Raw genomic sequence first — 25,567 nt, forward strand, 5'->3', positions numbered from 1 at the left:
ATTTGATGCAATGTGGATATAGTAAGAAACCCCAAATTCAGGAGATCCAATGTTTATTAGAAATGTTTGTACAAAGGCATAGCTCACAACCTGATAAACCTAGGTGCTTCACCCACCCCAGCAAATGGAGTCCTTTCTCTGCCAGCAGAAGATCTCCGCACAACTAGGAATTCACATCGTCCGTGAGCAATCATGCCATCACTACTTAACCACTTTGCTGGCTTAGCTCCAGCTCATGTTCCCCAACATGGGAGGAAAATGTTGGAGCAGACCAGAATTCAATCCAATGGTGCCTCCAAAATCCTTTCACAGAAAGCCCCGTAGAGGTGACAGAAGTCTCGGCACCTACCAGCCAACATTGAACTCCACATGGGCATCAAAGAGAGCCACCACTGGGGCTGTGGCTGCTCGCCAGCCACTCACACGGGAACGGATCAGCCCTTCTTGCTTGTTGTGACGGACAACCTTAATGAAGCCAGGCTTGTGAGCATTCACCTTGTCCACGTAGTCTTTCAGCTTTTCCTTGAGTTCTTCTGTTGCGAAAGAAATGAATGGGATGTCAGAAAGGGGAAGTGGTAAAGTGGAAGAGTTCCCCCAAATCTCCAACTGAACGCAAAAAATCCCTGACAGCAGAATAGGCACAGAAAACATGAAACAAACTCTTCAGCCATGATCGTGTATATGCTCCTACACATTTCATAGATGAGAACTAAGCTGATAAATAAGTAACTAGCGGTGGGTATCCCTGGGTAACTGCCCCAAAGAGGTCAGTTGGCTGGAACAATTTATCCCCTTCTGTCTACCGCTCAAGCTCCAATCCTCTGATGATTTGTTTTTAAAAATCCAAATTGCTTTAATGAAGACCCACTCTGATAACCTAACAAAATTAAGATCTCATTTTGGGCCCAATCAAAGAGACATGTGAGGGAAACCTGGGGCCAAAGACTTAAGAAGTGGATGGATGGTATTGAAAGGCATTCCCCCTTTTTAGGGGATGGTGGTGGTAGAGTCCCTGCTCAGGTGCTTCTGAGTACAGCAGCCTCTCCAGCCTCATGTGCTTCATTACATGAAAAAAGGATTTTGTGTTCCTTGCCCATCACGACTGTGCAGGAGGATGAGGGAAAACAGATGAACACCGAAGTAAGAGAGAAAAATAAAGCATTTATGAAGCACTATGTGCTAGACATTGTGCTAATATCTGGGAATACAAACAAGATAGTCCATACCCTCAAAGAGCAGTGCATAAAGGAAAACTGGAAATTGGGTGTGAGAAGGGGGATACATGAACAACTGAAATTGTCAGTTTCTCATGATTTATCATGGGTTGGCTTGATTATGAAGCATAGAAAAAATTTATCCTAACACCCTAAAACCTGACATAAATGAGTTATTACCATACCAACATAGCCAGATACTTTTCACCCTTATAGACAGTGACCACATGAATAGTTCTGGACCTATTTTATCATTCATTCTTTCATACATTGATTCAACCAACCAACAAACACTGACCAAGTTACTACTCTGTGTACAGTATTATTCTGGGTACTGAGATATATAGATAGATAGATAAATCAGTACCTGTATTCTTGTGTCTTACAGTCTAGAAGTAGAATAAGCCCCAGCACAATACACAATGTCACATGAAATGTCCAATGGAAGTGCATAAGGAAGTTTCAATGAGAGGTCTTAAAAAGGAAAATTGCTAATGTTTTTATCACTTCAAAAGGTTTTTATTTGCATGTTTGCTTTTGTAAAAGATATTGGGTTTGGAGGACAAGGCCCACAAGAGATATGGACAAAGAATAAGAGAGAAAAGGGTTGTGCCTACAAGAAATGGTCCCAAGGCATGGGCTGACCCACCCAGAAAGTGAGTAGGGATGATGAGTCCATGTGGCCAGGGCCTTTGGGCTAGTTAGCTCAGTTGACATGGAGTAGAGAAGGATATTTACCAAACATAGGCTTGAAGTTCAATCCCCACATGGTCTACTTTACTCCCCAGGGTGCCACCTTCTGCTTTTCAACCACAGATCGACTCTCTGACTCTAGCCAGTCTCTTCTCACATATAACACAATATTACCTAGACACCAGAGTATAGGTCGACCAGACCAAACCCTTCCCCATTCCTAGAAAAAAGCAAACAGCTTCCAGCATCTATCTGATTGATAGTGGGTAAAAATCTCTACCCATCTGAAGGAAGTTGGGGTTGAGACTTTAATTTGGGGGGTAGCTTTGCTAGACCTCGATTTAATGTCTTCACTGCTGGTAGTGTCTATATTGCTAAAGAAATGTCAGAATCAGGACATACTAGAGGTAAAAGGACCTCAGAGAAGATCCAGCCCAACCTATCTAAGACATTAGTCTATAAAGTCCTTTGCTACAACACCCTTTAATTAAAAGATATTAGATAGTTGAATTAAAATACATATCTTTGTTGTTCAGCTGTCTTTTAGTAGTATCTGACTCTTCATGATCTTGTTTGTGGTTTTCTTGGCAAAGGTACTGACATGTTTGCCTTTTCCTTCAACTCATTTTACAGATGAGGAACTGAGGCAAACAGGGTTAAGTGACTTGCCTGGGGTCACACAGCTAGTAAGTGTCTAAAGCCAGCTTTGAACTCATGAAGATGAGTCTTTCTGACTCCAGGCCCAGATCTCTATCCACAGCACCACCTAACTGCCCAAAAAAGAAATATATATCTCCTAAATTAATTAAAATATGTACATACTTTATGAAAGGCAGCAAGCAGTGTGGCTTAGTTTGTAGAGTGCTGCACTTAAAATCTGGGAGATGTTGGTTCAGATCTCACCTCTGTCACTTACTAGATTGGGCAAATCACTTAACCCCTCTGTGCCTTGGATAATTCTCTAGGACTTATCTACTAACCCTGTGATGGTGAAGGGAGTTTCCAAGCTGGGAGACCCCATGCTGATGAATTCAGAAATCCTGCATATGATCATATATGCATAAGGCATTGGAGAAATGAAATAAAAACACAGTTTGTGCCTTTAAGGCACTCAGATTCTACTGAGTATTGTAAGGGGTGGTCCAAGAGGGATGTGCCACATCCACAGTTAAATATGATGCAAAGCAGAGAATGATGAGGGAAAGGGAGAAATCTAAACAACGTGCTATAGGAATACTTTAGGAGCGAGAGAAAACGTTCAGCTGAGATGACCCAAGAGAGCTATATAGAGGAGGTGACACTAGAACTGAGTCTTGAAAGAGAAGGAATATAAAAGGTGGAACTGAAGAGGGACATTGGAGATGGAATTGGCAAATGCCTGGTAGGGGGAGATGGCATGCTGAGCAAAGAGAACAGCTATTCATCCAGTTAGATTGGGATGTAGAGTACAGTCACTGCTTGGGCGCCTCCACTGAGATGAACTCACTATGTTGAGGTCATCCCCTTTCTTCTAGAGATCACTTCGGTACGATGGAAAGAACACTACCACTGGAATCAGAGGATCTCCATTCAAATCTCACTTCATATTATTGGTGTGACCTTGAACAGATCAGTTAACTTCTCTGCACCTCAGTTTCTTCTTCTGTAAAATGAGGGGGTTGGCTTCTAACGTCCTTTGCATTTAATCCTAAGCTTTTTTGACAGCTAATTGTTTCCAACATGTCCTTTATTCTGAACCCAAATCTGCCTGCTGGTAGATTCTACCTATTACTTCACATTCTGCATTACAGGATTCGGCTTGGCTGCTTCTGAAGTCCCATTATGCTAGGCAGAAATCTCTGCCTTGCTGACTGTTTCAACCAATTTCAAGGCTTCTGATTTCCTGACTCAAATGAAGAGATGCTGATAAAATCCCATTTGTCTCTCAGGAGACCACACACCACACTCTTTCCCAAACCACAGTTCATCAGAACAGCCTGGGCAGAGTCACCTCCAAATCACACATCTTCCAGAGGAAGCCTCTAAAGGCACAGACATAGTCTTCCTCCAGCATAACTGTGAGTCCTACCGACTCCAAATAAAAGGCATGCCTCATTATGATGTCATGGCAGAAGGAAGTGTCTGCAAACATGGCACAGGCAGGAGGAGGTCTGGAATATATTTGCTTCATCTCCAGAATTGGCATCTCCGACCTTGTGCACAAAGGAAATGATCCGCAAATAGATGCCCAGCGGAGACTTTGCTATTTCAAAAGCAGCTGTGCTACTATATTTGCAAAACTGCCTGTCCCAGCCAGACCTGCTAGAGGGAACCGATTGAGGCTACTCATGCTCTCCTTCCCACTCATGTGCTAGTAACTGGTCACCATTAAACAGGGAGGAAGTAATCTCAGCTAACATGCAAGGATATATGGGAAGAATCAGCCACTGTAAGGACATCGGTGCACATTAACAAAAGAGAGAGATTTTTAAGGAAAAGACAGAAAATTTCACCAACCTGTAACATGTCTGTAGCACTCAAGCCGACAAAATGACATGGTTAACAGGCTATGGAAAGTGGCACGGTTTGTGAGGGACCCTTGGGAAATTACTCAGAAAATTAAGCCGCAGTGAGGCAGGTGTTGAGATGATAGAGTTGAATGAATTCAAGTCTGAAGTCCCAAGTCCTATTACTTCTTTTCTCCTCTTAATGAATATAGTCAGCACCCCCCCCATATTGTCTGCCCCTCCCCCAAAAAACCCTTTGACAATAGATTCAGGAAAAGCAAAGGGAGGGGGAGGGTAAATGAGGAATAAATCAAAAATGATGTTTTTGAGATAAGTTATTTCAAATTACCTTAGGAGCCAAGGAAGATGAGAAAAAAGTGTCTCATAAAAGTTAAGTATGCAAGATAAGTCAAATGCAAAAATCAAATTAAACTTTAAAACTTAAATGCATAGTCATCATTGCATCTGAACTGTGAATGACAAGTGATTTGTGCCTGTTCACTGCTCAAATAATTTGGTAGGTAGGGAATGGGGAGACGGCACAAGAGGAGACATTTTGTAACAAGGTCATGGAAAGGAGAATGTGCATCTGAATTTGTGGAGAAATGGAACCGTTTACTGGTTAATCCTGGCATTAACCAGGGTGATCTACTTGCTGTTCAGTCTTGCAGAGAGAAGTATACTCTCTGAAACAGGATTTAAAATGGTGTCACTCACCTCACATACTTGAAATTGTTCATAATTACTGGTCTCTAATAGTACAAATTAAAAAATTAAAGGTGCTACAAATTCCTAATTATTTTTCTAAAAATAAACACTAACCAGACTTATCACTACTGGTTCTACATTTAAGTCATGTAAGACCTAAAAGCTACCTCCACAAGAACACATTTGGAAAGAAGACTAACCTTATACAAATTTCTGAGTATATCTGTATTGTCCAAACAAGACAAACTAACCTCTATCCCAGTGAGAATTAATCCAACTATCAATTTTTGCTTTTAAAAGTCACTCCAGTGAAGCTCTCAACGACCTGAATGGTTCAATATTCTTATGGGTTCATTCTCTCATTGATTCTGCTTATTATAAATTACACATAACCATATTTGCATGATGCTTGACCTTCTTTTAAAGTATTTTAACAATAAAGTTTATTTTGAATGGCCTTTCCTAACTTGGACAGGCTCCATCTAGCTCCTGTAAATGGAGCCCTTTGGGACAAGTTTCTAAAAATAAACCATAGCCTATCAGATGTATGATAATCATCACTCCAATTCTGATCGCCACTTACAATTTACAAAGTGGTTTCCTTACAAAAGTTCTGAGATGAAGGTGGTCCTCAAGAGTGCAAATGGACCTATGATCTCATCAATGAAGTCATTCACTTCTATGATACAGGTTACAAGTCTTCCAGGCCTGCCCAACTGCAAAACTTTTATAGGATCATAGATTTAGAACCATGGGGAACCTTAGTGGATATCGAGCTCAATCCCCTCATTTTACAGATGAGAATACTGAGGCCCAGAAAAGTGGGGTGACAAGTTGAAGGTTATGCAGGTAGTGACAGAGGCAGGATTTGAACGCAGGTCTTCTGATGCTAAATCCATTAGCATGATGCCTCATGTCCATGACCTCAAAGTTTGCCATAGGAGAGTCACTTAACATGCTGGGGGATTTCCTCGCTTTCTCTTGACATAAAAACAATAACAATGGAGGACAAGAACTGTCTCTGGATTGCTTTTCTCTTGCCACATGACTAGCTTACTTTCTTTTTTAGGTAAAACATTTCTTAATATTTTCTGTCTGGTTTTCCTCTGTTGTTCCCTCTTATATTCCCCCATGCGCCTCCATGGACTTCTGGATAACACTCACTTTCAGTTCTTCAGGGACAACTCACGAAACAAAGACAAGTATTATTGCCCCCACTTTACAGATAAGGAAACTGAGGCTGAAAGAGATTAAGGAACTTGCCTAAGGTGATGCAATCAGTAAATGGCAGAATGAAAACTAACGCCCAGATCTGTTAACTCTTTATTTGTGCTCCATATGGACATAATACTTAAACACACACACACACACACACACTTCAATTGTGCATATTGGTTATCCTAAGATGATTGCTTTGGAGTGTCGGTAAACTGCAGGAGTCCCAGTTGGAAACCACAGTCTCAGCAATGTGCCACCATGTTGATGTTACACTGAGGCTCCCCAAGCCATCAAAAGTTAAAGATAGCATGTGTTCTCCAAGGAGGGTCTCCATGGCCTTCTTTCCTAAACCCAATGCTGCTCTATTGACCACCAGCTGTGATGGATTCTTGAAACATTCCCCACCCTCCGGCAGACAGGCCTTCTACCATCCCCCTCTCTGAACTGGATCAGAATTGGATTGGCAGATGTGAAGAAATCTGTTTCAGCTGCTTGACGGTCCTAAGTCTTGTTAGGCCTTAAGTACCTCAGGGGCTGGAACTTGGCTACGGGTCTGGCATATTTCAGTTACCATAAGGCACGTCAACAGCTTTCTCTTTTTATTAAATGACAGTGTCAGAAACAGGCCTGCCTTATGCGGCTGGGGACTCTACGTACCAGCTTTTTGAGAACTTGGCCAGGGGAGGCAAGTCAGGCAGCTGGACAGACGCCTCATCCATTTAATTAAAGCAGGCCAAAAATGGACTTTTCTCAAAACAGTTGAAACAACCTACGTCAAGGGACTTGGCAATGAGGTCGCAAATCTGGGAAGACATATCCCACATATTTGAATAGGGAAGGATGGTATGGAGCCCGAGGGAGAAAAGGGCAAATAAGAGGATCACAGAATTATAGATTTCAAGTTGGGAGGGATCTTAGAGGTCAGGAAGTCTTCTGCCTGATGGAGGCTGCTCCAGACAAGGCTCTATGCTCCTTTGCCCTACCTCCCTCTCTTCTTTCCCTATATTACTCCTCACTCTGACGTCCCCCAGTCCCAGCTCAGGACTCCACCAGCACCTTTCTCAGGAATACCTCTGTGGATGCTATCACAAGGCAAAGAATGAGGGATAGGATGAATACTGAATTATGAGGTTAAAGTGATCCATACAGACAACAATTCAGGACAAGAGAAAAACAAATCCATTTGAGGGAAACTGTCTTCATTGTTAGGCACCCAAAGGTGCTTGACTTAAGAGTCAGAAAGAGACCTAAACTCAAATCCCACTTCTGGAACGCCATACCTACCACTTAACCTCTCTGAGTTTCAGTTTCACTCTTTACACATCCTCTTTCAACAAAAATGGTTTAAGCGCAGAGAATCCTCACTAAGGGTTAAGTAAGTGTTACAAGGGTAGGCTAAAATGAAGAATGAAACCGAGCATCGGGGAGTCTGGCACATGCTTCAGGTCTACACAGACAACGGGGGAGAAGCTAGGGAGAGAGGAACAAATTTGTCTCAGGGACCCAGACAGGGAAGGAAGCTGAAGGAGGAGAAAGGAAGCATTTGACAGTGAAGACCACCCTCTCTGGGATCACTGCTCCACCTTTTCAACTCAGACTTGCCTGAAAGTTCCTTATCAATCTCTTTCCTGGATCATCTTTCCTGGCTAGCCCCTTATCTATGGGTATTCCCCCAGGACAGATAAGCCTAAAGTCTCTTATCTTCTAAGTCTATACACTCAATGATCTTGTTAGTTCCCAAGGGTTCAATTATCATGTCTATGCTGATGAGGCCCAGATCTATATATTCAGGCCTAATTTCTCTTGAGTGCCAATTCCCCTATCACCATCTGTCTATTGGACTTTTTAAAATGGATTTTCTATAGAATCTCAATCTCATCATGACTCAAATGGAACTTGTTGGTTTTTTTTTTTTTAATTCCCTATCTTTCCTCTAAACCCACCCTCTTCTAAACTTCCTCTTTTTGCTGAGTGTCACCAGCTTTCTAGGTACAGGGGTTCACAACCTCATAGACATTCACAATCCCTCTCATCCCCTCCCTGCCCCCATGCATCCTATCAGTTGCCTGATCTTGTCCATTCATTGTATGTCTATGACATCTCTTGCAGATTCTGCCCTTCTCTCCAGTCCTGTGGCCACTACTCTAGTTCAGAATCTTATCACTTCCCACAGGGATGATTACAATAGCCTCCTAACTGGCCTTCCTACCTTGAGACTCTCTTCTTTCCAATATAGCCAGTCAGCCAACAATTAATAAGTTATTTGCCATGTACCGGCACTGTGCTAAGTGCTAGGGGTGCAAAAAAAGGTCAAGCACCATGACCACCACCACAATGCTTGCTCTTAAGAAGCTAGCATTCTGTTGGGAGAGACAGTATGTAAAAAATTGTATGTATGAGATACATTCTGCAGCATAAAAAGAAGATGATCTATCCTCCATCCTGCCTCCTAAACTGCTGATTCTAAAGCTCAGGCATGACCAAGCCACTCTCCTGCTCAATCAACTCCAAGGGCTCTTTATGAGCTCTAGGATCAAATCCACACTCCTCTCTTTTAAAACCCTTCACTAGACATGCAACTGGGAGAAAAAATAAAATACTATAATAACCCCCCCCGCAAAATTCTTTTAAAAAACCCTTCACTACCTGACTTCAATCTATCTTTCAAGGCTTGCTGTACAGGACACTCCTCTTCATGGACGTTATTGGGCCAAACTGGCTTTTTTGTTATTCTTCTGATAGGCCATTTCACGTCCCACTTTTATGCCTCTGTCCAAGCTTTCCCCCTTATGTGGAATTCTGTCACCTCCACCTCTAAGAATACCTAGATCATTCAAAGCTCTGCTTAAACGTCTCCTCCTACATGAGGCTTTCCTGATAATCCCAACTACTAATGTTTCCCTCTCTGAAAAATTATCTTGTATTTACTGTGCATATATTTGTATATGTATATGTTGTTTTCCTTTAAAGAATGCGAGCTCCATGAGGGCAGGTCAGATTTTATGTTTGTATTTTTATCCCTGGCATTTAGAAGGTACTTAAAAACATCTTGTTTATTGATTGACTGAGTGCCACTAAAGTAGGAATTGGCAAGCATTGTGGGTGTTCAGACGGGCCCCTAGAGTCCAGAGAAGGAAAGGCCAACTGGGGCAGAAACCAGGAGAATTTGATAAAAGCAATGCTCCAGAACAGGTCCAAGAACTAAGGCAGAACTTTCTTGCTCTCTTTCAAAAGCTCATGCTCTGTTTTCACTGAGGTTTTGTGACCAGCCTCTGGCTAAGTTCTATAGGAAATGGCAAATTCCTGATGGCAGGAAGGGAGCTGGGCCTTCCAGGGACTTCTTATATATCATGTGGCTGTGGAAGAATTAAGCAACAACAACAATATGACAATTGTGTCTGTCCTACTGGGTCAAAATATTCCCTCTTTAATAAACCAGAAGAAAGCTGGACAGCACACAGGAGCCCACCTTCAAAGATAAATGTGCTCCAACAAAAAAACATGCTAAACATGGCAAAAAGTGTCATTCCGGGAAAACTCTACTCCTACCTTGCTCTTCATTACCTGGTTTCAGTCCCACACCAATATTTTGGCCTCATCTTATCTTCTGTATCTAAATTATCTTCTGTCATGGTGAAAGGGTGGAGACACAGAGGGTTAGATGGTACTAAGTAGGAAAGTCAGGATTTGAACCTCAGCCCTTTGCTCTATCCATCACATCATGTAACAACTTGTCCTGACTCTTTGTTCAAATCCAGGTGCCCTGATTGCGACACAGGTGTCTTCATCAACATTTATAAAAGCAGCATGGTATAGCAAAGGAATTGCTTTCCTGGCTCTCCTTACTTCCCTTTGTATCAAATCAGATAAATCTTCCCATGTTTATCTAAATTCTTCACTTTCATTTTTTCTTACAGAATAGTAAATAGTTTATTATGTCCATGTACCACATTTTGCTTATCACTACCTTGTTTAATAAATGTTTAATGAGTTAAATTGGAGGTCGGAAGAAGTGATACAAGGACACTCTCAAGGTCTCTCTGAAGAACTTGAAATAGATTGTGAGACTTGGGAACCAATGGAACAGGACCACCCAGCACGGCATACCTGCACCAAAAAAGGCACTGTGCTCTTTGAGCAAAGCAGAATTAGGTAACTCAAAAGAAATGTGAAATACAAAAATTTAGAAATATCTCTGAAATTTATAGACACTTTCCAAATGATCATACTATTTGTGCCTGACCTGTAGTAGAGCCTCCCAAACTCATGTTGGTCTATCAGCTACAGTCAGACACATTGCACAATGACCTCAATATAGTGATGTCATTTTGTTCCTCTTCAAGAATGAAGGACAACAACCAAACATTGACTTAAACTGAATTGGGAATTTAAGTGGATTGAAATCTCAAAATGAGTCAATAGTGTGATATGGTAGCCAAGAAATGAACACATTCTCAAGCTTCATTAAGAGAGGCATGATGCCCAGGACCAGGGAGAGGGGTAGCACTGTGTGAGGTCTGCATCTGATCACTTCTGAAGTCTTGTGTTCATATCTAGGCATCATATGTTAGGAAGCACACTGCAAAGTATTCAGAGGACAGTGACCAAGATGGTGAATGTGAGGCCAAGTGAGAATCATCTGAAAAAAACTGGCAATGTCTATCTTAAAGAAGACAAGACACTGGAAAAATATAATTGTTTTCTTCAATTATCTGAAGAATTTTCATGTAGAAAAGAGATTAGACTCGTTCTGCTTGGATCCAGAGGGAAGAAGTAGGAGCAATGAAAGCAAGTTACAAAGAGGTCAATTTAGTCTTAATTAGGCTTTATAATGACTAGAGCTGTCAAAAAGCATTCTGGGATGCCTCATTATGTAGAGATTTCTTCCCTCCCTCCCCCACTAGAAGACTTCAAGCTGGATGTGCACTTGGACATGTTTTTAAGGGATTTGTTTTCAGGTACACATTGGACAACCCAACCTCTGAAGTCCCTTCCAATTCAAAATTCAGTGGCTCAGGGAACTGAGATGAAAGAGGTGTTTCACTCTTCTTTCTGAGCCTCTGGTGGCAAGTTCTGAAGCCACCGAGGTCATGGCATGCATCACAAAATTTCTTTCACATTCCTTCTTTGGCTGCTGTTTGGAAAGTAAGTAGACGAGTTGGATTGAAGTAGCATCTTCAACAGTAAGACTGTTCAGCTGCTTGAGTTAAGCAGCTCATTGCCACAGGCACCTGGGAGAAATTAATAGGCTTTTATTCTGGGAAATAATACTTAAATTATATACTCATGGTTGAACGTTGTCAGGCACTTGATGAAATATGAGTGTGGGGAGCCATCATGCCCAAGGAAGGGGACTGCTAGTGACTGCTATTGCTCTCATCCCAAAAGATAATAGGAATGTGGCCTTATAGAACTAGAACTGAAAGAGCCCTTGGAGGTCATCTAGTCCATCACTGCCATTTTACAGGTAAGGAAATGGAGGGAAGAAAGGTGAAGTGCTTTGCCTTAGGTCACCTGGTCAATGAGTAGAGGCGGCTAGGTAACATAGTGGAGAGAGTATTGGGCTAGGGATCAGGAAAAATTTAATTTCAAACTCTACTTCGGACACTTACTAAGTGACCCTAGGCAAGTCACTTAGCCTCTTGCAGCCTCAGTTTCCTCATGTGTAAAATGAGAGGGTGACCCTATGAAGTACAAAAGGTAGGATTCATGCCTAGGTTCTCTAACTCCCACTCCAACACTCTTAGAAGATGGAGAAGTGCAATACATAGACACTTGGACCAAAAGTCAGGAGACATGGTTTATAGTCATGTTTCTGCCTGTAACCATTGACCTTGTGCAAGTCACATCCTCAACTTGGACCTTATTTTCCTCATTTGTAAAATACGAGTAGCTGGGTGGTACAGTGGATAGAGCACTGGACCTGGGGTCAGGAAGAGTTATGTTCAAAGCTGGCCTCAGATACTTATTGGCTGTGTGACCCAGGGCAAGTCAATTAACTCTATTTGCCTCAGTTTCCTAAACTGTAAAATGAGCTGGAGAAGAAAATGGCAAACCACTCCAGTATCTTTGAAAAGAAAAGCCTAAATGGGGTCACGAAGAATGAGACATGACTGAACAACAAAAAATGAGGTCAATGTTTGCCTCACATGGTTACTCTGAGGATCAAAAGAGATTATGAAGAGCTCTATAACTGTAAGTGTTGTAGGAAAAATATGAGACATTATCATTAATCAAAGCTCCCTCTAACTACCCGTAGACAAGTGTTTTCTCTTCTCTGGATCTTAGTTTCCTCACTTGTAGAATGAAGGTTTAAAGCCCAGCCAGTTTAAGCAGCCCTGAACCCACCTGTGCAGCCTGATGACTACTGCAGCCTGTCTCAGTCACCAAGACTAGCATATGTAGCAATTTAAGACTGTCTCCCCCGATGGGATGTAAGCTCCTTCCCAAAGAGATCAAAGAAAGAGGAAAAAGTCTTAACAATGCAAAAATATATATAGTGGGAAAAATAAAGAAGCTAAGGAATTTCCCATTAATTAAAGAATGGCTGAAAAATTCTTGTATATATTCACATCATGGAACACTACTGTGATGTGAGAAACGATGAAGTGGATGATTTCAGAGAAAAATGGGAAAACTTGTCCGAATTGATGTAGATTGAAGTGAGCAGAATCAGATAAATCTGTATTGTAACAGCAGTATAAAAATACACAACTGTGAGACATGGGAACCCTGATCGATGCAATGGCCAATCATGATCCTGCAACACTGATGACAAAGAATGCTACCCACCTCCAGAGATAGGTAACACAATAAAGATGCAAAATGAGATCCACATTTTTAAAACATGGTCAATATGGGAATTTGTCTCGTTTGACTATGTACATACCTTGATCTTCTTTTAAGGCTCATGCCTTCTCTCTATTGATTATCTCCAATTTAGCTTGTGTAAAGCTTGTTTGTATCTAGTTATTTGCATGCATTTCCACTATCAGAGTGAGAACAAGGATTATTTTGGTGGGGTCAATTACTTTGTATCCTCTGCATTTAGTACAGTGCCAGCATATAGTAGGCACTTCATAAATCTTTGTTGACTGATTATATTTATGACAAGAGTTTTCTTTTTCTTTGGGGAGAATGGGGGAGGGAAAATAAATACTTAATTGAAAAGATAAAATTCAATAAAATTTTAAAATTAATTATGAGTTAGTGTATTATCACTCAACCTAAAGGAGCAAAATGGGTTGTCTTAAAGTTTTGCATTCATTTTTTTTTAAATTTAAGCTCCCTGAAGCCAGGGATGGTTCTTTGGGGTTTTTTGTTTGTTTGTTTGTTTGTTTTTAGTTGTTTATTTCTTTTCCCCTATATTAACAGCATTCAGCACAACGCTTTGCACATAGTAAGCATTATGCTTGTTGATTCGTTGTTGATTATGAGAGATGGCCAGGTATAGTGTAATTCACAGAGGGGAAAAGATAGGGTTGTGAGATTTCCATGGTTGTCACTGCAAACAAACCTGCATCAACTGTTCACAGGGACAAGACTGAGGTGAGGGCTGAATGAATCATTGCTAATAAGTCTGAAACCAGCAAGCAGGCTGCCGACACATCCTCCAAGCCAATCCCCTGGACAATGTTCATTATGTGGACCCTCATGTTTCAGGGATATTCACCACCCTCCCCCAGGACCATTTCCTTCAGAAAACTTAAGAAATCATCCCTGCCTGATAGCTGGCCCGTGGGTGGCATTTCCCTGAGCCCACCCAATCTTTCAAGCTAATGAAGCCAACTTTAGCAAAGGAACCTGAAGCTGCCCACACTGGGGAAGAGCAAATAAGTGACTTATCCAAGGTCACACAGGTAGTAATTGTCAGAGGCAGGATTTAAACTCATCAGTCCTCTAACACCAGGGCCAGTGCTCTTCTCTGACCCCAAATTCAGAGCTCTTCTGAGTTTTCTAGGGTGTAGAGGACCTTCAATGCCCAGCTAAAGACTTTAAGTTTTATTGTATTGGCAGATAAAAGCCTGAGTCTTTCCAGGCAGGTAAAGAAAATAACAGCAACAGCAGCTAACATTGATATAATGCTTACTATGTGCCAGGCATTGTTCCAAGCACTTTACAATCATTATCTCATTTACTCCTCATAACAGCCCTGGGAGGCAGGGGCTATTATTATCCCATTGTACAGATGAAAAAACTGAGTCAAACATGGGTTGTTAAGTGACTTGCCTAGGGTCACACAAGCTAGTATGTGACAGAAGTGGGATTTGAACTCAGGTCTTCTGAGCTCTTTACATACTATATTTCATTACCGATGGGGGTACAAAGGCAGGGGGAAAATCAGCCCTAGAATAAAGGATGCCATCAAAGGAATGTGTTATAAAATGGAACTGGCCAATCAAAGGAAGGGGCTGCAGGACTGGAGTGATCTTCCAGAGTGAGAAGGATGGTGGCCAAAGAAGTCTAGAGAGCCACAAGAAGAAGGAAGGCATGAAGATGGCTTTCCTTAAAACGAAGGTTCTGGGAGGAATGGATCAGTTAGAAGAAGGGGCTGCAGAGACAGAGTGATCTTCCAGGGTGAGAAGGCTGCTGGAGAATGATGGAGAAGGATGTTTGGAGAGGGAGAAGTGGAACGCAGAGGGGAAGAAAGGAGCCAGTAAAAAGAAAAGGAATGACAGCTGGTTAGGTGATGAGAATAAGGGGCACCAATGAACATCTTATGTCTTCCACTGGCATCCTTATGATGTCAAGGAAAGAAAGGGAGGCAGCCTAGTTCGGAAGAAAGGATGCTAACTCTGGAGTTCAAATCCTGGGGTTCAAATACTGTCTCTGACACTCAATATACGCATAACCTTAGGAAAAATCACACAACCTTCCCTATATCTCAATCTCCTCATTTGTAAAAGTGAGGCGGTTTTACTAGAAGGCCTCTGAGATTCCTTAAATCTTTTGCTCTGTGATTCCACATGGAACTCTTATCTTGTTCCTCCTTTGTTTTTTGAAGAGGACCAAAGACATCACAAGGGTGATGTTCTCACATACATGTGAATTGTATTTAAGTGAGGATTCTACATGGAAGGAAGGCTTCCAACACATTGGTTGGACTCCAAGCAATGAACATGAAAAAGAAATGTGTAAAATGGGCAGGAAAGGCTAGGTTTGGACCTGTGTGCGAAACTGATGAGATCACAGATTCATCTGAGTATGGATTAGTGCCTGTTACATTGCCTAATACATAGTAGGAGCTTACTAAGCACTTGTTGGGTTGAAGTAAGAGCCATGCATTAAGAACTTTATTCCAGAACCAGGAGAACACTGTACACAGTAATAGCAATACTGGCAGATAACTAACTTTAATAGCTTAGCTCTTCTCAGCAATGCAAGGATCTAAGACAACTACAAAAGACTCATGACAGAAAATGCTCTCCACATCCAGAAAAAGAGCTAGGGAGTCTGAATAAAGATCAAAACATACTATTTACTCTTTTTTGTTGTTTCTTTCTTCTTTCTCGTGGTTCCTCGGGTTGGTTCTAATTCTTCTTTACAACATAACTAATGTGAAAATGTCTAATATGAATGTATATGTAGAGCCTATATCAAATTGCATGCCCTCTCAGGGAAGGGGTAAGGGGAGGGAGGGTGAGAAAATTTAGAACTCAAAATCTTACGTTGAAAACTAAAAACTAATTAATTAATTAATTTTTATTTAAATAAAGAACTTTATTCACAGGATAGATTGGAGTAAGGAGACCAGTTTGGAGCTTATTACAACAGCTCAGGTGAGAACCCCAGCAGCACTCAACCTCTCACAATGGTGGATCCTCTCAGTCACTCCTAGAGGATGGCCAAATGAAATGCAAATTTGTCAGCTTTTCCCTCCTCTTGGCTAGCCAACTGTACAGTACCTATTTTGTGACCCAGGTCAAAGCCGGCAGAGTTCCATGGGCAGTATTAGAGGTCTATTCTTGATACTGCAGCCTGCTTTCTAAACAGACCACGACCCACAGCTGAAATGGCACACGTCCATTTTATTTCCATTAAGAGGAAAAAGGCACAGGTAAGGACGTTTTGCCCATGTGAGGTTAGCCTGACCAGCAACAGAAATGCTAAGTTGATGGTGTGAGACCACTCAGGGGAAATGTCATTAGGAAAATGTCATGTTGCCAGTTGATTTCCAGGCGTAAAGGAAAAAGTGAAAGTCACATGCACACTCACTCTTGGACCTGAAGCCAAGGGGCTTGGAATCCTAGAATCACAAACTCTAGGCGCTAGAAAGAGGAAACCATCCCCTCCCCTCCCAGTATCCTTTACAAGTGCTCATCCAGCCTGAACTCAAAAGTTTATGAAAAAAAAATTTTTAATATCAAGCCTAAATTGGTATTGCCTCTTGGTAGCTTCTACTTACATTTTGCTTTTACAGAACAAGTGTGTTTCATATTCCATTTAACAAATCTTCAAATATTTGTACCTAGCTCTCATATCCTCCTACTCCCTTCCCATTCTTCTCTCCTCCAGGCTAAACAACCCCAGTTCTTTTAACTGATTTGCGTACAGTCATGGATTCTGCCCTCAATGAAGATTCATTAGAGGCTGGGTGACCCTGTACCTTTTGTGCTATACAGGTATGAGTTGTTCTGGATGCCTCTAAAGTCCCTTCCAACTCTGTGATTCTGTGGGTAATCATATCCTAACAAGGAAACAGTTTCACTCACCCTAGGAAGTTAGTCTTCCGACTATCTGGGGCTGTCAGTAACATAAATTTTCAATGTGTCTCCAAATTGGCTGCCAGAGTCATTTTGGACCTCTTACACTAAATATCTTATCTTTAACCAGCACCAGCCCTCCCAAAATTGTCAAGTAACTCAACCTAGTGCCCCTACTTCCCACTTCTGAACTTTCCCCTACTTTCTGATAGCTCCCTCCCTTTCCCACCCATCTTCTCTGGGCCGCAGGGTCTTCTTGCAGTCTCCCCATCAAAACCGCCCCTAGGGAAAAGATTGTAAATTTATTCAGGCTAAAGTGTCAAGGACTGATAAGAGATTAAAGTGGTATCTGTCCCCAGGGATTTGCATTTAAACAGCTACTCAACCACCTAACCGAAAAACCTCAGTTCACTTTTCCGCTTGGAGAGAGTAATTGGAGAAAGTTGTTTGGGAAACAAGACCTCCAGCTGAAATCACACCTTACTGAGTGTTGTGCCCCACCCCTTACTCAGCACAATGTTAAGATTGCCTGATTAGATTCCGGGCTGATTAGATCCTGGAGTCTCAGAAGGAAAGGTGTGGGGATAGGGTGGATGATGTAGCAAACACAAAATCTACTTACTGCCTTTGGGGGTTCGAAGTGTCCTTGGCCTCAGAAGAGACAGACCCCAAGTCTAGACTTTCCAGCCTAATAGATACTCCTATTCATCAAAATATCCCAGCCCACGCTTGCTGACCTTTGTTTATTAAGCGACTGATAATAACACTTGCTATCATATAACACTTAGAATATCTAGGAACGATAATTGGCATATAGTGCTTACAATAACTAGCAAAGCCTTTTACATTATATCCTCATAATATCCCTGGAGGGGAGGTCTTATTATTATGCCCATTTTACAGACAAGGAAATTGAAGCAAAGAGTTGAAATGACTTTCCTAGGGTCAAAAGCTAGTAAGTGCCTTTGGTAGGATTTGAACTCAGGTCTTTCAGAACCCAGGTCCGGCATGCCGCCAAGCTGTCTCGATCTTTGCCTTGAACAACTCTGTTAAGGAGGTTTCATCAAGGTTTCATTTTATAGACGAAGTAACTGAGATTGTGGTGTGAAGAGAAAGAACTAAGGGAAGGTTTGTTTTTTGCCTGAGAAATTGAAGGAGTTAACTGTCATCTTTGAGAAAGATTAAGAAAAATTCTTAGAAAATCAAGTTTCACTTAAGCTGCGAGGAAGGCATTAACCTGACATCTCAAGAGAGCTGAATGGTACTACCAGCATTCCCATTTTAGAGACATTGTAAATAACTTGCTTTTGGACCCACAACTAGTAAATAAAGGTCCGAAGAGGAAGTTGAACCCAAGTCTTCCTCATTCCAAGTCTAGAACACAATGCCGCGTGGCCTCTCTAAAGCAATGGAGAATCTTGCACTGAGATAGGGCTCTCTGGAGGTTTGGTTCTATCTAAGTGAAATCTATTCCTCACCTTATCTGTGGAGCCCTGATTTTGTTTCTTCCCTTTCAAACATTCAGCAAAAAGAAATTGAATTAAGTTCTACCCTCCATGTTATTTCTGCTGATTACACTGACGAATAGGTAGTGAGTGGTGGTGTTATGGGGTGAATGTGCTGGAAGACTTGGGTTCAAATCCTGGCCCAGACACTTAACTTGTCAGCCTCAATTTTGTCATCTGTGAAATGGAGAGACCCATAGGTTGTAGCAAGAAACAGCAGTAAAGCATTGTATGTGTGAGTTATTATTGTTATATTTTGAATGAAATTATAATCATTCTATTTTGAATCAAAGGTCCAAGTGCTGTTTGGAAGTGTTTTTCTTAATCAGTCAGATCTCTCTTGTTCAGGTCACCCTCCACAGAGAGAAAAATTTGGTTAATGCGTATGCTGTTCTGCTGCATGGGGAACTTCCCAGCCCTCAGACAAGACAGGGTCCTTGGCTCTCAGGACTGCCCTTGGTGTCAGAGGCCAACTCTCAGTGAGATTTTTGAGCAGGATGGTCAGATGACATCTCCTCCATCTGGCTTACCCAAACCTAGTGCACACTGCTGGAGAAGTGGCAGAGTATTGCGTATGCCATCTGGAGACCCACTATGGGCCTGAAGGGCTGAGTTCTGAGCCCCCCAAATATCCATACCAAATGCTACATGGATTGTACAGTCCAGGAATGTTTTCCTGCATACCATCAAGCTAAGGGAAGGGAACTGGCATTCAGCAGTCATAAAGGAAGCATCTGCCCTTCTTGGCTCACTGACCTGGGTCCTCTTGGTCCCCAAAGTTGGAAGGATGCTGGACCTGGAGGCAGAAGACCAGGAATTTCAGTTCAACAATCACCATCTGTTGTGGAGGGACCTTCACCATGCCATTCAGCTTCTCTGAGACTCTGTTTCCCCTTCTATAAAATGGTGGTGGTTGGACCCAATACATACCTCACAGGGCTTTGTGAGAGATGTGACTTAGTGTACATAGTTAGGAATAGGGACTATGCCTGTGATTTTACTAGCCTAGGGAACTCCCCAGGGAGAAAACACCCTCTAGCAAAGCAGGTTGGCACCTTCTCTGCAACTTAAAGTCTTACAAAATTGCCCGGGGGCACTGAGAGGTTAAGTCAAATAGGGCATCAAGGTCTTCCTCACTCCAAGGCCAACTCTATCCACTGCTCCATCCTATGGAAATATCAACAGTAATCCATGATTATTTTCCTCCCTTAGGATCTGTCCTCAAATTTCCAACCTGGCATCCAGAATCCATGGCATAGCTTCCTCTTCTCCTGTAGGTGGGGCATTCTAACTCTAGATTCCTGGGTGTTCTGGGTGAACAACTCAGACAGATGCATCTGGCAGATGGCACATTGGTGACATTCTCCATGCTCTGCCCATGAAGCAGTTAGTCAGGATTGCCACTGGGAGTCTGCCTTGCCACTTGAAGCCAGTCCTGGGCATGAATAGGCAGAGAGTAATAGCAGTCTTTGGGCTGCAGTTGACAGGATACTTGAGGTGGCTCACCATAGGTATAAGGCTGTTCGGGGGACATCAGTTCAGATCCTCAATGAGAGATAAACCAGTCCCTGTAGCCAACAGCTATCACCATAATCATAGATTACCCATTAGAACTTGCTCTGACTCCTCTACATGGCCATCCCCACCTTTGCTTTCAGTAAAAAGACATGAAAGGAGGAGAGACTACAAAGCATGACCAGAGCAACGTCCAGCCACAGTAGAGTTATAGACTAAGATGCGATGAGCTAATGCCCTGGTACATACTTGCCCCTGGAGGATACTTCCGCCCTCCTCCCTCTTCTCACTGTTCCCCAAAAGGAAGATGGATTTTTTCCTCCTAACAAGTAGCTAGCTTTCTCTGCCAGTGGGGGCATGGTGAGAATCCTAATAAGAAAATTCCCCAGGTTCATCCTAAGCCATAGTGACCTTCTACTCCCACTATGGCCATTCCCCATGAAACAAATTAACTGCAAAGCAGCATAGTAGAAAGAATTCTAGATTGGAAGTCAGAGTGGCTGGATTCAAATCTTGCCTTTATCATTTACAAACTACATGGTGTCACAGAGCTTACCTAACCTCCCTAGTCTTTAATTTCCTCAAATTAAAAAGCTGGACTAGGCAGCTTCTAAGATCCCTTCATGTTTTCACATAATAGGTCTTAAGAAGTGGCTGTTAAATTGAAATGGGTTATTGGGGAGCTAGGAGTAGTGGATTTATAGTCATAAAGACCTGAGTTTATATCCAGTTTCAGACACTTATAATAGGTGTGACCCTAGGCTCAGCCTCAGTTTCTTCATTTGGGCAACAGAGATAATAATGTATGACCCTGTGAAAGCACATATTTTAACCTCATATTTATTTTGTATATATTTGTTTGTATGTATGTTGATCTCCCCCTAGGGAGCATCTCATACAACAGAATCAAGCAGACCATTGAGCTAGATAGACTGCATGATCCCACCAAATTACATACTGCTGGCTCAGAAAAACCAAGGCACAAATAACAAAGATTGTTGAACTCTGCTTTGTTTGTTACTATTCAGAAACAACAGTCAGCTCCTCCTCAAAGTCAGCTGCGTGATCTATCAGAGGCTGTCAGAAGATTTATGTAACAGAAAAGAGATTCAGGGTGATTGATATTATCAAAGGGCCCTATAAGTGAACAGCAAGGGGCCGAGGGGGAGCGTGTAACTTTATTTGGCCATTGAACTAAATAAATAAACCCTTGAGGAAGACGAAAGTGGAGAAATGTGTCTGAACAAGCTTGCCCTGGTTTACAAGGAAAAAGGAAAAGATGCCAAATTTGGGATTCTCCAAAACAAGAATTGTGGGGAAGGAACACAGAACATGAAGGCTTGGCTAGTGGAGGGGAGGAGAGGGAGAGTAATCGGAGGGAAACAGGACTACCCTGCTAAGTATTGAGCTTTGAATGAATTCATGTATGGATGAATAAAGGAATGAATGAAGGAATAAAAAATGTTTGTGATGCACTTGCTATGTGCCAGCCAAGCGTATGAAGACTCCTCTACATCCTCCCCATCCCCCCACCCACAAAATGGGCGGATGAGAACAATTTGTTCCAACGGCCCCTAAGGTGGCTGAAGCAGGTGCTTCGGAGAGCTTAGAGCTAAGTCAGACATCAAAGATGCCAAGGTCATCCACTACATCTCAGGCCATTGTGAGTTATCTTAATTTCTGTCCTGCCACTGGACTCTGATGGCTCCGGAAGAGAGAGTGAGGCTGACGACTTTGTGCACGCTGCCTCACTTAAATCCAATTCACGAGCAAGATAAAACGTGACTTGTTGGAAATGAGGGATGAACAACAACAACATGGCCTCCAGGAGCAAATCCAAAATGCTTTGCTTGGCATTCAAAGCCCTTTGTTGCTTATTTCCCTCCTACCTTTCCAGGCTTGTTACACCTTACACTCTACCATGAACTCTTTGATCCAGTGGCACTGACCTGGTAGTTCCACAAACAGGACACTCCATCTCTCAGCTTTGGGCATTTTCTCTGGTTGTCTCCCTGGAATTTTCCCCCTAACTAATCAATGGGTTTCAGGCCTGTTGGTTTCCCTCAACCTGGTTTAGCTGTCTGCCTAGACCATTCTACTGGGGTGTGGCCGTTTGCATGCTACAGCTTCTTGGAGCCACAGATGAGAGCTGGGTAATATAGGTGAACACCAAAGGTGGATGAGGGGCCCTGAAAAGGCCATGGCAAGTCCTCACACCAGAATTGCTAATCTTCCCTTAACACCCCATAGACCCCCCCCTGGAGGCAACAGAAAGCCACCAGAGTTCATTGAGTATGAGGGAGATGTGATCAGACCTGCATTTAAGGGAAATCACCTTAGTGGCTGAATGGATGATAGAAAGGGAGAGATTTGAGATGGGCAGACCCACCCTCAGACTATTGCAAGAATCAAAGCATGAGGTGATAAGGGATTGCACTGGACTGGTGGCAGTGTCAGAGGAGAAAAGGGAGAATATTCAAGAGATGTTGTAAAGGTGAAATGCAATCTTTTCCCCATCTAAATCCATGGACTCCTTGAAGTCCATCCACGGACCCCTTGAGAGTCTATGGACCCAAGGTTACCACCCCTGCAGTAGAATCCATTTATGAACAGATTTAATTAACTGACCTCTGAAGTTCCTTCCAACACTGTTACTCTGATTCTGTAATTTCTGGGCAAATCACTTCATTTCTCTGTGCCTCAGTTTCTTCATCTGTAAAATAAAGATTATGCTTGTCCTACCTATGTCAAAGGGTTTTTAAAAATGATCTTCCCCTCCTCCTCTACTCAGTAAGTCATTCCTTATAGCCTCTGTATTCAGTATGGTCCACTGCTTATTATAGTAAATTTGGCAGATAATGGCTGGAATCTGAAGGTTAATTGAGGGTGGACCTACACATGAAAATGGTGAAGTCTGAATGTAAGAAAGACAGAAATCTCACATTCATTTTCTGCAATGATGGTTAAGCAGGGAATGGTGCTTATCTCTAGCAGGGCCATTGGCTCAGAGAGCATCTCACCAAACACCTAAATGTTAGCTTTTGAGCAAAAGTAGAGAGAGATCCAGTCCTGCCTCACCCTTTTTCCGTACCAGTAATACATCGTACAACAAAAGCTTTTTCTTGTATGGGGGCAGAGCAGAGATCCCATGTATGGGGGGCAGGGATCCCATGTATGGGGGGCAGAGATCTCATGTATGAGGGGGGGCAGGAATCCCAACAGAACCTGTTTGCTACTGGAAACAACTTTAGAAGACCGGAATCATCTCACTCTCCTCAAATGACCATATTCTTTTCTTCTCTTTGTATGTGTATTTATCAGTATTCCCCTCTAGGCACAGGGGCAGAGACTACTTCAGTGCCTATCCCAGTTCATGATGCAGAGTAGATACTTAATAACTATGAATGAGCCAGATCCAGACTCCAATGTTTCTCTTCTCTTCTTTTCTTTTCTCTCTCCTCCTTTGGTTTTCTCTCTTTTATCTCCCTCCCTTCTTTCCCATTTTCTCTTTTCTTTCTTTCTCCTCTGCCTTACTCATATCTCTCAGCAAAGCTCCCTCATCCTCATTCCTCTTTTAACTGGCCAAAAGAATTGGAGTGAGGATGGTGCCAACATATATAGACACCCTCACACCTCTATACTTCTATGTACATTCTTTGACATTGGGGGTTGGGTTTTCCGTAGTCCATCACTGTGTCTGCATGTGGGAAGTGTTCAATAAGTGCTTATCAACCAATTGAAAGTGAGATAGTCCCTGCCCTCATGAAGCTTATAATCTCTTGGAGAGATACAACATGATCACAGATAAGTAAATGCAGACTAGATACACAAACATACAGAGTGAATGGTAGAGGGCACTAACCAATAAGGGAATTAGGAAAATCCTCATGGAAGGAGTGGAGCGTGAGCTGAGCCTTGATGAGAGTTACAGATTCTAAGAGATGGAGCTGGAGATGCCATGAGGGTGAAGTCTTGGAGGAAAGAGAAGAAACGTCATGTATAGGCAACAGCAACTAGGCCAGTTTGTCTGGAATATAGAGGGTGTTAATCAGCTTGAAGGAAGGTTATACAGGGCTTTAAATGTGACATAGAGGAATCTGTATTTTATCCTGGAGGTAACTGGATGCCACTGAAGCTTGAATGAGGGAGTGATATGGTCAGGCCTGATGATTAACCAATTAATATGGCTAATCAGAGAGCTGACGATCAGACAACTGGTGGGTTACATTATGTTAATATCACATATATTTTGGTAGAGTGCAAAAAATCTGTCCCAAACATTTGTTCTTTTGAAAGACCCAGTTAATAATGTTTAATACTTCTCTCTGTGCTTATCTCCAGTTTATCCTGTCTATATCTTGTTTCTGAATAATTGTTGGCATATTTTTCTCCATCATTAGACTGTAAGCTTCTCTAGAGCAGGGACTGTCTTTTGCCTTTCTTTGTATCCCCAGCGCTTAGCACAGTGTTTGGCACAGAGTGGGTGTTTCATAAAGGTTCATTGACTGACTGGCGGCAAGCCAAACCATGCCAAATGTGGGGTGTTTCTTCTAATGGGTTAGAAGGAGTCCAGAAAGTATAGGGGCAGGCTTGCTACCTCGCAGCCCAGCCTGTTCTGTACCTCTTCCATCCCTAGAGAACCATATCTATACACAGCTCTGTAAAGCCCCACCTCTGCCCAATTAGGATTCCAAGGCTCTCGCCACTTCCTCCAGAGGCCATTGGATCCTAGGAGGTGATTTTAATCAGGGATTTGATCATCTTACAGACTATGCCAATGTTCAAGCTCATTCTTCTTTGAGTCCCTTAGGTCCTCTTTACTGCATTACGCTGTAATTTTTAGGTTTATACAATTTGGTGCTTAATGCACCTTACTACTAGCCCAGGACAATTTCAATAATGCACTGAAGCATTAGTCACTTCATGTTATGGGCGCTTTCCTGGCATCCTTGCCCCTGAGGCTCTGCTGTTGCTGCCACTGCCACTGCCACCACTCTGGCCGCTGTGTATGGAGGATCATTGGCTCCTAGATCTAGAAAGAACCTTTGAGGATATCTAACACAATCCCCCTTTTACAGATGAAGAAACTGGTCTATAGTGCTTAAGGAACTTGCCCAAGCAGTAAGTGGTGGTGTCAAGATTTGAACCCATGTCCTCTGAAACCAAATTAAGCATACTTTTCTTAATAATTTTTCCAGGGGATGAGTTATTTCAGAAGCTTAAGGTGATGTGACCTTCCTGAAGAAGGAAGAGAACTCATTCCCTTGATCCCTTGACTTCAGACAAGATGGGCTAAGCCATGAAGCCCTGGTGCCCAGAGTCCCCAAACACATAGTGACCAGCCAGGCCATGGGCACATGATCACAAATCATCTAATTCACACCGCCCCCACCCCCGCCGCCAGTCTTATAGATGAGGACGCAGAAAGAAATGACCTGACTAGGTCACACAGAGTCAGGGGGGCCACATAAGCTTGAGTTCTCTTTTCTTAGAACTTTTTCTTCTATATCACAAGGAAATCAAAG

General features: G+C 42.4%; 1 protein-coding gene across 1 annotated transcript in view; it reads right to left on the reverse strand.

Moving 5' to 3' along the window:
• The window catches only part of GALNT18 (polypeptide N-acetylgalactosaminyltransferase 18), a 460,133-nt gene that overhangs the window by 154,224 nt on the left and 280,342 nt on the right, over positions 1-25,567 (reverse strand). The window contains exon 4 of the mRNA XM_036763883.1: positions 350-533. Coding sequence (XP_036619778.1) covers positions 350-533 — 184 coding nt within the window. The remainder of the gene's footprint in view (positions 1-349; positions 534-25,567) is intronic.

Source organism: Trichosurus vulpecula, chromosome 6 (assembly GCF_011100635.1).
Source record: "Trichosurus vulpecula isolate mTriVul1 chromosome 6, mTriVul1.pri, whole genome shotgun sequence".
Taxonomy (NCBI): domain Eukaryota; kingdom Metazoa; phylum Chordata; class Mammalia; order Diprotodontia; family Phalangeridae; genus Trichosurus; species Trichosurus vulpecula.